The 14,354-nt window shown below is 47.4% G+C and overlaps 1 protein-coding gene across 1 annotated transcript in view; it reads right to left on the bottom strand.

The window, feature by feature from the left end:
- The window catches only part of GPR20 (G protein-coupled receptor 20), a 33,746-nt gene extending 19,688 nt beyond the window's left edge, over window positions 1-14,058 (bottom strand). The window contains exon 1 of the mRNA XM_067558317.1: window positions 13,867-14,058. Within this exon, the coding sequence (XP_067414418.1) occupies window positions 13,867-14,058 (192 nt within the window). The remainder of the gene's footprint in view (window positions 1-13,866) is intronic.
- Window positions 14,059-14,354: the final 296 nt, after the last annotated feature.

Below are 14,354 nucleotides of genomic sequence, written 5' to 3' on the forward strand. Positions count from 1 at the left end.
CACTGGCCTGGAAGGCAGAAGACCTGGGTTCTAGAGTCACTTAGCTGCTTTGTGCCTCAGTTTCCCCATCTGTAAAATAGGGATAATGCTGCTTATCTTTGTATAATAAAGGGCTATGAGATCAGCAGATGAAAAGTGTCATTATCTTAATTACACACTCTCACTGGAATAGGAGTATACAATTAGTGAACTTCTTTAACATTATATTTTATTAGCAGTATAAAATGTCCCAGTGCTCAGCACTGCACTGCATGATCACATAATGAAAGATTGTATTGTCATTAAAGATGGCCCCTGACCAAATCCCTAGATCAACCCCCTCTCCCCCCCGAACTTAGGAGGTGTTTGGATCTGGATCACAGATTTGTGGCTCTGTCTCCCTTTTCTATAGTAAGCCAAACGAAAATCCTGGATCTGAACATTTCCTGGGCTTTTGGCACAGTTGGATCTGGGCTTCGTGGGGTTTTTAGGATTCAGGAAGGAGTTTATATCAAGAGAAACCTTGGCACTGGTGAAAGGCTCTCCGGCAGTGGTAGAATTAGGCTTGTGGTTTAAACTGAAATAGTCAGTGGGGTTTTCCTGGCAATAATAATTGGCTGTAACCAAACAGTGGGGATGTCACTGGTGAGTATAGAAGCAACTTCTCTATTAGTGACATGCAAAAAGCGAGATCCCCCCCTCCCAAACACATTGAGCCTTCACTCATTTTAGTACCAGTCCAGCCCTTTTCTAAGTTTCCCTAATGTTCACTTAACATTTTCCCACATCCCCATCGTGCTTCACTATGGGCCTCACAGCTCTTCCCCACCCCAGGAAGAAAGTGGAGTGCCAAATGGGAAAGGATTGTTCTCATCGTCCAACCGAGGACTGAAAGTACCAAAAAAACACACAAGGGAACCTATTTCTCAGCAGGTTCCCAGCCTAATTTCACAAACCTGCACAGGAAAACAGGAGTGCCTGTCTGCATGGAACCACCACTAGATTGCAGTTCCTCGATCACTGATCCTTATATATAGCATGCCCTTGGTTTTCTTGAGCAACAGGGGTGGTAGTGCAGTGCAGTGAGTCTGGAACAGGACAGAGAATTGGGAGGAATGGCTTTAGTTATTGTTGTGAACCCTGACGCTGATTTGCTGGAGGACTGTGGACAAGTCACTGTAATGCTGCTCCACCCTGACCAGTGCCATCTGGAACATGGGAATAATGATATTTTCCTGCCTTTGCAAAGTGCTCTGAGATCTGCAGATGAAAACTGCAAAGTATTGCTCTTTGTTCAAATTCATCAAATGGGGGAAAAAAAAAAAACCAGGGTCATTTTCTTCCATTGCCTACAACTTATAAGAATTTCCTTCCTTGTGAAACATGGAGGAGGAACCTGCAGCGATAATGGAAATGTTTTGTCAAGTGTTTTGGTCCCATCATGTTTACATCAGTGTTGACGAAGGAAATGTATTTATTTCCGCACACTCCAGCAGTAGCAGCAGCAGCAGCAGCGGAGAAGGGCTCTCTGATTGGAGAACGATCCTTGGACAGGAGTGTGGGAACATTTTCAAAAGGGCACTGAACAAAACACTGGCTGCAGTTCTAATCCTAGGGACTGAGTGCAATCGGGAAGGGGCGAGAGTCCATCAGGTGACCGGCTGATTTCCTATAGAATATACCCTCTGGTCCCAGCACAGTTAGCCTAACATACCGACCTCCAGCAAAGAGCAGGGGGACATGAGTCAAGCTGATGCATGAAGCTCAGGTTCCCCGACTCTGAGGGAGCTGCTCACATTTATTTTGTTGTGATGGGTATCGGAGGGGACTGGCAGGCAGCAATCCTGGCTCTGACACTGGCCCTGTTCGTGTCCTGGGTGAGGATTCTGAATGGTTCTCATCGCATTCAGGCTGGCTCTCCTGCACCTTGTTTAGAGGTTCATGCTCCTGGGGAACTGAGCCCAGTTGTCTGAGGGGGAGCCTAACGCAAGAGTGGAGAAGAGCCAGATTTACCCCTCCTGCACCTCTGTTTCCAGGAGCATCACAGTAGGGATGACGTAACCCAGAATGAGAGCAGCTGAGTGAAAAGGCTAAAATTCATTGTTCGGACAGGCACATCTGCAATTCCATGGGGCGGTTTCAATGGCCAGTAGAGTCCATCCTGGGGAGGACTGGCACATCCAGGTTTACCGGTGCGGTGAGCCTGGAAGGGAGATGCTGCATGGGATATTTTGGGGCCCCTGAAGTAGGAGTGAACCCAACTTAATTTCAGTCCACCACTGCCACCGCCTAACAGGAAATCAAACTCTGCTTCCCAGACTCCTGCGCTTGATTTGAATGACGGCCATAAACCTAAAGGGCAACAGAAAGTACAATGGCTTATACGGCAGCTGGTGACCAGCTGTCAGAACAGACATAACCAATCAGTGACGGTGGCTCCAACAGAGGCAGGACTTGCTAAATCGAACTCTGCCCTTAGTGCCACCTCTACAGTCCCACGGATACCAATGGACTTGCAGGGCTGTATACTCGAGGTGAGAATTTGGCCTGCTCGCTATGTTGCTCTACAAGCTGAACCGCGACGGAGCATCCAGAGGTTGCTGTGCTGAGGTGGCCACCACCGGAAGCGGCTCTTTGGCTAGATCACACACGATTGTGGCAGGCTCGCGCTCACCTCTGCTTGGCGCTGACTCAAGATTAAAACCCTGGAGCCAGTCCCACCAGCTCTCGGGGTGGGGACAGGTTCCCATTCCAAAGTCAGACCCAGATTTTACACGTGTCCCGTAGCTCTATCCTGGGCTGGACCTACAGGCCAGAGCCAAACATCCTCAGATTTGGGGTGTTCAGATTCTGGATCCTGATCATAGAAGATGAGGGATGGAAGGGACCTCAGGAAGTATCTAGTCCAACCCCCTGCTCAAAGCAGGACCGACCCCAACTAAATCATCCCAGCCAGGGCTTTGTCAAACCAGATATTAAATATCTGCTTCAGGCTCCTTGCCAATGATGGTATTTGCCTCTTTGGATTTGCCATCCCAGATCAGACCAATGAGCATCTTGCCTCCAGTCGGTGCCTGATACCGGACAGTTCAGAAGACGGAAACTCTCGCCTCCTTCTCCTACGCAATAATCCAGGCGGCCTTGCTGTACACTGAGAAAACGTTCCTTCCCGACCCCCTGCTCTGCAGCATTATCATCAACCATTGTTATTTGTATTGCAGTGTTGCCTAAGGATCCCCAGTCCCGGATCAGGGTTCCATTGTGCTAGGTGCTGTACGAAAACACCGGGAAAAGACAGATTCTGTCCCCGCAAGCTCGCCACCCGGGTCTATAACAAAATGGAGCAGACAAACGGGGGTTGTGGGGAAGATGGAGGAGGAGATAACATTAAAATGAAGCAGGACTCAGCTCACCACCAGCCTAGCCTTTTTAAGAAGCAAAAGATTTGACTGCCCTTCTCTCAGCATGAACTAGAAAGGTTATTGCGAGCCATCGTGTTATCCGGCCTCCCTTGAAAATCCAGCTACAGGGTGCTCAGCGCTCAGCCGCTATTATCCAGTAAAACGTTCACAAGCAGAGAGCAGCATGCTGCCGCTCGCGGGACCCTCCAGCACTGCAAAGAGTATCACAAAATCACAGGTCATTCCAGGCAACCCTCTTGCAGCACCAGCCGGCTTTAACCAAAGACCTTCACCCTCCATTGCATGGGGCATCCCAAAATGGCTGCGAGGGGCCCAGTGAGTTAGTGGCTGTGCCCCAGGTGCGCACCGGAGGCGTATCCAAAGACAGTCGGAGAGCAAGGGGTCAGGCTTTCCAAAGACTCAGCTTCTTCAGAAGGCCGCCCGCAGGAAGTAGTCATTTTATTTGATGAGGAGGAGGAGGAGATGAATAGTTCCCAAATCGGTGATAGCCAAGGCTCCTACACAGTGAGCAACCTCTTTACTTACTTTCTTTCTTTCCTTCTCCTATGAAAGCTGCACCCCTGCCTGCATGAACGGGCTCTGGTATTTCCTCACATTCTAAGAGCTCAGATTAGCAAGGTTTTGAATGGACCATGAGGGAACAGGTGCTTGTTATCCCCATAGAATTAAAGCTGACTTTTTGTTGCAATGACCTTCCTGTTCTCCAGCCACCTCTTTAGTTCTCTCCCAAGGACACCACGACTTCTGGCTGACGCGTCACAGAAGCTGAAGACGGAACAGACCTAAAAGCCCTTTTAAACCATACTTGGGGACCAATTTGGGATTCTTCCCTACAGCACAGTCTGTCCATTCCAGCTTTGAGTGACGCAGACAATCAGGATTCTATTCTTAGTCTAACACATTCCTGATTGACCACTTTCTGGGAGCTCCAAAGGGAGCTCTGGCCAGGCCATCTCAGTGAGAGTGCATCTCCCCTGCTCTGATGGGCGTGCACTGCCCCGGTGCAGGACTCAACACAGGTCCCTCCTCAGACACCACTCCATGTTATAGCTCTACACCGTTGCTCTACCCAGAAGCTGTTTCTTTTTTAACGTTTAAGACGCTAAATGCCAAGAATGCTACATCCAGTGTTGCAGTATCACATGGGTCTTTCTTTCATTCCCAGCAAAGGATTTCCTGCTGGGTTTGTTTGTCACTGATACGCAGAGGGACATTTGTATTTGGAACAGGAGGATGTGGGGGAACCAATCACTCTTGCATAACAGATGCACTCGTGAATTCAGCTGCTGCCCAGCTCCCAGCTCTTTGGCAGGTCAGCTCACGGCAGGGTAATGAGCTCAGCTGGAGTCAGTGGGAAGGAGAAGTGGCTGGAGCTGTGCGCGCACAGTCTACTGGGAGAGTGGGAAAACCTGGCGAATTGTGGGGTCTGCAGATGAGCTGCGGGCACTGGAGACTGCTGAAATGACTCTGCAGGAAAACGCAGTCTCGGTCAGCAAGGCCCTTCCTTCCAGTGAATAGCAAGAAAATCAACTAGGTTAATGTAAGCAGAAACACAGCCTGGGATTCAGCTGAATCCTGTGACCTGGGATGCAAAGCCCGGCCTTCCTGACCCCATTTGTTCCCTATACCTCCTGAGCACCCACACAAGGGTGCAACTGAGCTGAAGGGGCCTCCTGCGTCACTGGGGACCAGTCACCGAAGGACTAGCCCTGACCTCCTGCCCTTGGCTCCAGGGACAAATGTCCTGCCTGAAGCAAAGATGTTTACAGGATGGGGCTGTGGTGCAAATGCAGAGATAGGCTTGAACTACAAACCTCAGCCAGGAGCAGGGTTTGGATTTCAGACACCTTCCATAAGAGCAGGGCTGTTTGGATCTAGGGGCTTGGTTTGGGCCCATCTCTGTTTAACTGTGGTAGGCAGCATTAAACTAGCCATGCAGAACTGGCTCCAGGAGATTTGAGTGTGGCTTAGATTTCCACAGGACGCATTCACTGTCTCTGTGGTTGGATGGACTGAAAGAAAAAGGAGGAAAAAAAGAGCTCCAGCACTTTCAAATGCCCAGTGCAGAGCTGGATTGCACCTGCCATAGGACTGGGTCATGTGGTGGACGCTTCCTTGGCGTGATGGGGTGTTGTCAATATAAACTCACAAACACTTGTGAGGTAATCAAATACGTCCCTAGGTCCTGATCGTGCAGCTCGTGTGTGTGACTGTACAGTCAGTCACAGGACAGCAGCCTGAGGTCCTGAGTCAGCAAAACGTTTATGGATGTGAGAAGTCCCCACTGAAGTCAGGCTCTGAGAGTGGATGAATGGCTTTGTGGTTAAATCACTGAGTTAGCCCTCCGATGAGGGGCGGTTTCAAGTTCCTGGCTCTGCTTCAAAATGCCTGGGGGGCCTTCTGTAAATCAGATAGCTCCTTATCTATAAAACAGGGATGCGAATGCTTCCTTTTCCAAACCCTTTGTCTTGTCTATTTAGACTGTAAGATCTTCATGGCAGGGACTGTCTCTTCCTGGGGGTGGGCAAAGGACAGCGGGATTCCAGTCTCAGTGGGTCTTTAGGTATGATTGGAGTGAACAATGACAATAAATACTAGGGGAAAAGCCTGTAACCAGGTAAATAAAATACAGGGCCACTGTCATCTTCAAAAATCAATACTTCTCTCTAAAAGTCTTTGGCTGCCATCTCCACAAGTGATTTGTAAGATCGCAGTAAATGAAAGAAGTTAGTAAAATAATTGATTTTTCTCCCTCTCTATTAATTGTCTGGTTTGTTTCCTTTGCACTGACAGTTCTCCAGGATAGTTTGATTCCTGTGTAGTAATTGGTTTCTTCAGTCAGCCAGGCCCTGATCCTACAGTGAGCTCTGGGTGAGTGGACCTCTGCACCTAGCTTATTGCAGGACTAGTGCCTCAGTTTCCCCTGGCTGAAAAAACCCTTATAAACATCAGAGGTACAGAAACACTATTTTTAAAGGGTTTCTGGGGGGAGGTGTGGAATTAGGAAATAGATTTAAGGGCACTTTATCAAAAAATTGGAATTAAAAAATAAATCTGTTAAAAACTTCAAAATATACAGTTTCCTTTAAAATCTAAAAAACAGTGCTGCAGAATTCAAAGGCCCTGATAATAAGCTTGATGGTTTTTGTTTATAAGATGACAGTATCTTGCTTTCCTTAAATGTGACTGCCCCCTGAATTTCCAGACATCTGAAATCAATTGCACCTTAAATTGTTACTTCTTCAGAAAGATTTCTCTCTAAAATAACACATTATTAGTTAATTAATTATTATTATTATTATTCCAGCTTTGTCTTTCCTGTTTCCTAGGGATTGGCTGGATGGAGTGACCCTGCTGCATTCTGCTATCTCAAAGGTAACTGTAGTTAACCAAAAGTCCAAGGGAATTTTTTTCCCCTCATGGATGCAGCAGTAGAGAGTAACTCCAGACTGCAGAGTGCCAAGGAGGCCTTGAACTCACTGCAGAGCAGGCAGCTAAAGGCAATATTTGTGGGAGGGCCAGAACTAAATCATAAGGTCATGCATAATTCATCCCCTTAGAAGACTCAGGCCCCTCAACCAACCCTCATTTATAGACATGAGACGAGTTCCTTGGCTGGGACTTACGTACAAACTGCCAGTGTTGTAAAATCTTGATTCACTTCTGAAGCTTTATCTCATTACATTGTTACATTTGTTTATTACCCTTTGTTACATTACGTTTTGTTACTTCATCTTGGCCTCTGCCAGGGCTCAGGACACGTTACTTACTTACTTACTGCCCATGACGCCAGTGGCGCATAGGGCAGCAACAAAGTCCTTCCACTTCTGCCGGTCGCGGGCCAGAGCGCCTATTGTTCCCCAGGTGTGGTGGTGGTCTTTTAATTCTTGTTCTACCGTTCGGCGCCAGGTTGTCTTTGGTCTTCCTCTCTTTCTCTTCCCGTCTGGTTTCCAGTGGAGTGCAATTTTGATAATGGATCCGTCCTCTCTTCGTAGCACATGACCTATCCATCGCCAGCGTCTTTTCATAATTATAGTGGCCATGTCTTCTTGTTTGCACTGAGACAGTAGATCTTCGTTGGTCAACCCAAACCAGATCCTGTTCCTTGCTCATCTAAGTCTGGAACACTATCATGTTGGACATCCCTAGCGGAAATACTAGTCCCCTTCATTAGAATAATCAGCTGGCCTTCCTCTGTTGGATTCCATTGGTGGCTGTTGGCTTTAACTGGAGGCCGAGTGGTCCTAGGAACCACTAGACCAACAAACTGGTTACAAAACCGAGTCAGCCAGATGGCTGTAGGAGGGACCAGTTTACAATTTGCACTTGCTTTGAAGATACAGCAGTTTTAGCATACCTATTTCCTGTCTGTACTCACACACGCACACCTCCATCATATACATATACACACATATATTTGAAGCATCCAAACTTGATATGACTTAATCATGAATAGGGTTTATATTTCTGTCTGAAACCGAAAGGAAGCAGCACTGAATTATCCCATGGCATGACTTCAGCTTTTGGTGCACGTTCTCTTTACAGTGATGTGATGGCTTCCACTGCAGTAAAATTTGAGACAGTATAAGCAGGAAAGACAAAGAAATGGATCTTTTCAGTTTCCAGGTCAAGTCTGGCCCAGGGCCCAAATATTTTGTGCCTATAAAGCCAAGTGTGTCCCCTTTCATCAGTATTCCAGCTGTACAGCCTGCAGAAATCACAGGTCCCAGCATGGATTGCTCCCTTTTTACCTAAGCAATGTCGCAGCTGCAATTCACTCCTTTTACCGTAATGCAACGTACACCATGCCCTCAGATTCACAAGTTGCTTCTTCGGACAAATGTGGTTACTCTTTTACAAAAATCTTTCCGATCATTCAAGGATTGTTAAAATAGATGGTGCTTCTCCTTGTCTCCTTTCATTTTCCAGGACAAATAAATGGCAGGCTACATGTTTTAAAATTGCCATCTCATCACAGCCAGTTATAGATCATTCCCACTATTGTATATCATGATCTACTGTTAAGCTCTCTTGGGCAAGGACCAGTGACTAAACCATCCCAAGTGTATTTAATAAATCCATGCTTTTAAAATGATCATGCCTATTCTTAGGTGAACTGCCTGCGTGTAACCATAGCAAGGGGATTTAGGGCTGGGACATTAGTTGCTGACATTTTCTGAATACATTTAGTGCTCGTGAAAGTGAGGGACTGATAGCAGCAGTAAAAACCAGCCAGGACGTAGCCAGGGACTGTGCAGCTTCCTCTTGCATCTCGGCTAGTGAGCCGTAGGTCACTCCAGCAACACCTACTATTTCCATCCTGAGTCACTCCGAGGAGAGGCTGGCAATCGGGTTGGCCTGAGGGACAATTAAGTATTAATGGAGGATAGGATGGGACAATCAGCTTCTCATGTGCCTGTGACCTAAGCCAGCGTTTGAGGTCAGATCTTCCAAACCTGAAAATTGGTTCATTCACTCAGTGTATCACTTAAACTCCTTTCCCCCCGGCCCCCCTCCCCCCCCAGCCCAGCTGTGTGTCAAGGCAGTAAGTGATAAATCAGGAAGGCAGTGGGTTTGGTGGCTCGGGGACAGGAGTAGAGGAGTCAGTTGGAATGGGTTCTAATTCTCAGCTCTGCCACTGACTCACTGTGTGACCTTGAGCTCGTCATTTTGTCTCTCCGTGCCTCAGTTTCCTCATCTGTAAAATGCAGCTAATACCACTTCTCATCTATATGTGCAGACTGCTGGCAGATGCCAAGTAGTATTGTATTATAAACCAACGTAGTGACACCTTCCTCAGCATCTAAGATGTTTTCTACAGCTCACACGAGCCCCCATGCTGTATCTGTCACATGTACGCAGCCATGAGACCTTTGTTTTTATATTTGGTAAAAGGAGCTCAGATCCTTGAGTCAGACACCTGCAAAACAGGGTGCTTCATTTTTCAAAGCACATCTGCTGTGCGACTTTGTCTCCCAACTACAGCTGTGATTTACAGGCATGATTGAGCACCGGAGTCTGTGTAATGAAGCTTAGCAGCCTGGATTTATCTCCGATACTTGTGATGTGGCAGGTTCATGCAGTACGACTGACAAGGGAAAGTGCCGGACTGACATCTCTGGGACACTGATGTTCTCTGTATATCAACAGAACAGGTACAGCCTGGACAGCGAGAGCACCAGTTCCTCCCCACCCAGCAGTCTGCTTTTAGGAATCTAGCCAGACCTAGAAGGACCCTTTGGATGAGGCGAAAGCTGAACCGCTGAAGCCTGATCGTCTTAGCCTCACTGTTGAGATAGTGAACAAAGGGCTCAGTGAGTCCAGCTGTGATGGGAACTCTCATGCTGCAGGGTCTGCACTGAGAACTCCTTGATTCTCTTAGGCCACCAATCCGCTGCCAGCACATCATAACTTACAGGCGTCGCTGTCCCTAGCTGGATTCAAATAGGCCATCTAGAGGCAAAGGACTCCCCGGTGTAGGGGATGGCACAGCCGTAGTGCTCAGAACAGCAGGGCTGGGCTTTGTAGGTTGCCGAGAGCCGCAGGACTGAATCCCAGGAAGATGAAAGTCCAAAGTGAATTGGGGAAGGGGAGGGGTTCTTTCACAGAACACTGTAAATACAAAGATCCTGTCTCCTGTGCATAGCCATTAGAGATCCGTCACACTTTTCATATGAGAAGCTGTTTGCCCTGGTATCTTTGGCCACAATTTCCCCTCCTGCTGCACGCAGCTTACCTGCTTTAGTGCATCGTGGTAGTGCCTTGAGTTTAGTTTTGTGATGCACTTTGAGCTCTCTCTGAATGAAAGATGCCATATAAACGCCCTCACACCCCATTCACGGCTCCCAGAGCCACACCAACCCCTACTAGGCGGCTCCTTCTAATGATGCTTATTCGTGGGCTAGGGAATGCAGTGGGCTGTGGGGGTACAGCTCCACAGGACTCATTGTGGGTTCAGGGCCTGGCTAACTATTGACTACACAGGAGAAACAGCCTTAGACTTTAAGGCCGGTTTGGTTCCGTTGCTATTTGCTGTTGGATAAAATGGAGGTTTTCAGCAAACAACCCACGCGACTCTTAAAACGTTTCATTCGCCCGTAAGATCAACGCTCAGCAACGTAAGTCGGCAGACCAAAGCATCCTTTCACGCCTGGTGACCACGCCCCAAGCAAAAACATTTATCGATCAAGATCGTTCACTCAGTGTATCACTTCAACTCCCGTTCTCTGCCCCGCTAAGCGTGTGCAATACAGAGGCTAACAACATCGACGCACACATGGATGGGAGCTCCTTTTTGGGCATGCTCTGGGAGGAGGATTTGGCTTTGGAACGCACTCCTGCTTTGTGCTGCCAGAGCGCAGGTTTTTTAACCAAGCCCACCTTGTCCCCCGTCTTTGGGGGATGAGGCGGGCTGAGGGTTGAAGCCTTTAGGCTTTATTTTATTATCCCCATTCCAAATATCTGCCAACGTGGGAGGAGCAGGCCTTTAATCACGTATTTCTAATTGATGGCGTGGGCACGTAAAGAGGCTTTTATAGTTCTAAATAAACAAACAGCGAATAAAAAAGAATTAATCTTGGCAGCATTCGTACGCTAGTGGTACATGGACCACAGTAAACATCACATTGAGACTGATGCACAGATAGGAGATGGAACAAATAGATATTGTGTACCTCAGTGGCACCACCTAGTCTGGTGACACCATGTCCATTGACGTCACTGCCCAGCTAAACCTAGCCACTTCTGGCCTATGATCTCTCTTCTTCTCTCTCTGGCCCCTGACCTCAGCCCAATTTCTTCCATTTCTGGACCTTGTCAGACCCCATCCAGCTTTTGCCTGCATGCTCTATGACCAACTGGCTTAGAAGTTCCTCCCCTCCCTACGAGGATAGCCAATAGGATTTACTGTGTGGCCAGGAATCCCTGAACCACTGGCTGATTAGTAGTGGTCCTGCTGGAAATGATAAAGAGCTGCAGCTAAAACTTACCAGGAAAACTAACATATACAGAAACAGGGAAGGAGGGGGAGGGAGGGAAGGTCTTTAAAATATTTGCAAAGGGGCCTTTTGAGGAGCAATGGAGATTTGTAAGAAAGGTCTGCAAAATCCACACTTGAAATGTCACAGGATGTTCACACACAAGGAGAACTGCGCAGTGACTGGTTAAAAAAAAAACCTGGGCATTTATAACAACCCCTCATAATACTCCATGGAGCAAGCAACATAGAAACAGTGCATCATTGACAGCTTTGTAAGAGAGCTAATACAATGCAGAATCGCTGGCCTAAAATGTCAAAGGGGCCTGGAGATTTTGGGCACACGACTTGAGTTGCCTTTGAGGTTTTCAGGACGTGCTGAGTGCCTTTCCACCCTCTGGAAATCCGGGCACCCAAAAATTGAAGCGCTCAGAATCACTGTGCACTTCTGCAGACGTGGGCCACGGTGCTTACTCTTCCCTCTGGACAGAGGATACGGCTGCTGAACGTTAACCGTAGCTGCTGTGGTGATCAGCACACCCGACCTGTCCCCACACCCTCCGTTGACTGCAATAGGATTTGCGAGAACAATGGTGCTGAAGTGTGCGCCGTGGGGAGCAGCGTTGTTGCCCCATCCCTTTTTTAGGTGTATGGGGGGGCTGCAATCACATCGCGGGTATTATCGCTGGTCTGACCCAGGTGGAGTTTGGCTTGGAAATCAGCCTCAAGACAAGGAGAGCGTGCTGCGGACGGTAGCTATGAGAGGACTCATCCCTCTGCCTTCGCTTGCCCCCTCCGAAGGTAAAGGCTTTCTGGGTGCTTTTGACTCCATTAGAACATGGCTAAGGATGTGTATGATGAGCTTATGGAAGGGTTATTTTATGCCACGTGAGTGCCTGGATTTCCAGCTCAGATGCAGGTGGTCACGTGGCAGAAATGGACCGAAGCATAAGCTGGTTGAGTCTGTGGAATCTACTCAGTTGGTGGTAGTGGGTGTTAACGGTTTGCCAAGACACAGCCATGTGTCCTTTCTGGGGGTCACGGAGGGTGGGGACGATGGGGATCTTGCTCTGGTTGTGATTTTTCACCTGCATCGGCTGAGAGGTTTCTTTTCTGTCAGAAGAAGTTTAAAACATTCTCCCTGAAAAAGTTTACTGGTATATTGCCAAATCTTCCACTCGCTTATGCCAAGTGTGGCCCCACGGCCACCTTCTCGTCCTGCACAGCTGTGTATTTATTATCGATGAGCTGAAGGCACAAACTTTAGATCTAAATCCAGACACCAGGGGTGTTGGCACCTGGGGTTTTCAACTGGGACTCTGCCAGTAATTAGGGATAAAACGTCTTGTACACGCACTGCCATCCTGCCTTCTGTCTTTCTGATGCAGTATGCTTTGTGGCTTTACGAATGCAGCTATAGCTTCAGGAAGATACCAGATTGTAGCTAAGAAAAAGCAATTGGCGGCTGCCTTTAAGAAATGTTTAAAGAAAAGACGGCTTGCACTGCTAACACTGTTGTGTGAAGTAAGTCAAAAGAGAACTCAGTTTTCAATTAAACACACCCACCCACTAATTATACTGTATGTAAATTGTGTGTATACTGATACAGAAAAGCCAAATCATAGACAAGGCAGAAACCTCGGACGCCGTTCAGCCCATCCCACAGCTAGATCGGGGTTGGTCCCGATAGCATATTTCCCAGTGCTGTCACCACTCCGCTTCTGAATGTCTCAAGTGATGGGACTTCTATCATTGCCATGGGGAGACTTTCTCACATGCTACCTGCTTCCATCATTAGGAAGTTCATCCCGATATATTTCCGACTCAGTTTTCATTTTCTTCATTTAAACCCATTACTCCTAGTTTTGTATTTATATATACACACACGCACGCATGCACAAGATCTACAGGTATCGTCTAGCAAATACAGCTATATAGATACAGATATTTTATATCAAATACTAACAGACATATCTATCCACAGCATGTTTGTATATACACCTGTGCTTGTGTGTAAGTATTCACACACACACACACAGCAGAGAGATATAGATAACGCATTTGTGCAAGGTTATTTCTATATACGAATCATTTCTGACATAATTGAACGGCCTGGAAAACACTGTGTTTTTCCTTTCTAATCTGAAGAATGACATTTTCAGTTTTGAACCAGATACTCGACAATTAAACTCCAGAATGACCCTGCTTTCTAGAAAGCAACCAACGACTGAGACTTACTGTAGTTAAGTTTCTACTTGTGTTCTGTTGCCTCTACTGTACAGGTAACAAACCAGCTCAGGACACACTAGACTTGTTAGTAAGGTTTTTTGAATGAGTTAAATGCTCTCCGACACGTGTATAAACCACTGCACAGCCAGTACCTAACAGGCTTCATTTCTAAACTGCAACTGATAAAACTCCCTGAGGGAGCATCAAACGGACGGTCTGCTCAGCGAGGTCAGGGCTGAGCAGAGCAGAGTACTTACTTACACGGCTTGAATGAGAAAGCTCAGCTGCGGGTCTTGAAGCCTGCGCCCAGATTCTTGAATCGAATGACAGTGCAGTTACTCTCCAGCGCTGAGCCCTGCAGGGTAATACAGGAACCAGACCTCTTTGGTTTACTTTTACATTGACGTCACCGCCTTTTTCTAGCATCCCCGGCTCATTTTGGTAACAGGCCATCTTAGGGTGGAGGGGGAACCAGAAAGAGGAGTAAGAAGAATAGTTTTATAACTCTCTTTACGAGAGAGCCAGGCAGCTGTGGGATGGTGTGTGGGCAAGTGTAACATCAAAGTGTGCGTGTATTGGACACATATGTACACTGCATATAGAGCTTTGCAGACTTTTATGTACGGTCATTCAAAGCCTGATTCTACTCTGACACTAGTTCTACACTGGTGTTCCTCCACCCAGAGGAGCTGCTCCCTATCTACACTACTACGAGTGGCAAATGCTCCCATGCTGATTTGGCCCTGATT

This window comes from Emydura macquarii, unplaced genomic scaffold (genome assembly GCF_026122565.2).
Source record: "Emydura macquarii macquarii isolate MOO-44397 ecotype Brisbane River unplaced genomic scaffold, CSIRO-AGI_Emac_v2 contig_1947, whole genome shotgun sequence".
NCBI classification, from domain to species: domain Eukaryota; kingdom Metazoa; phylum Chordata; order Testudines; family Chelidae; genus Emydura; species Emydura macquarii.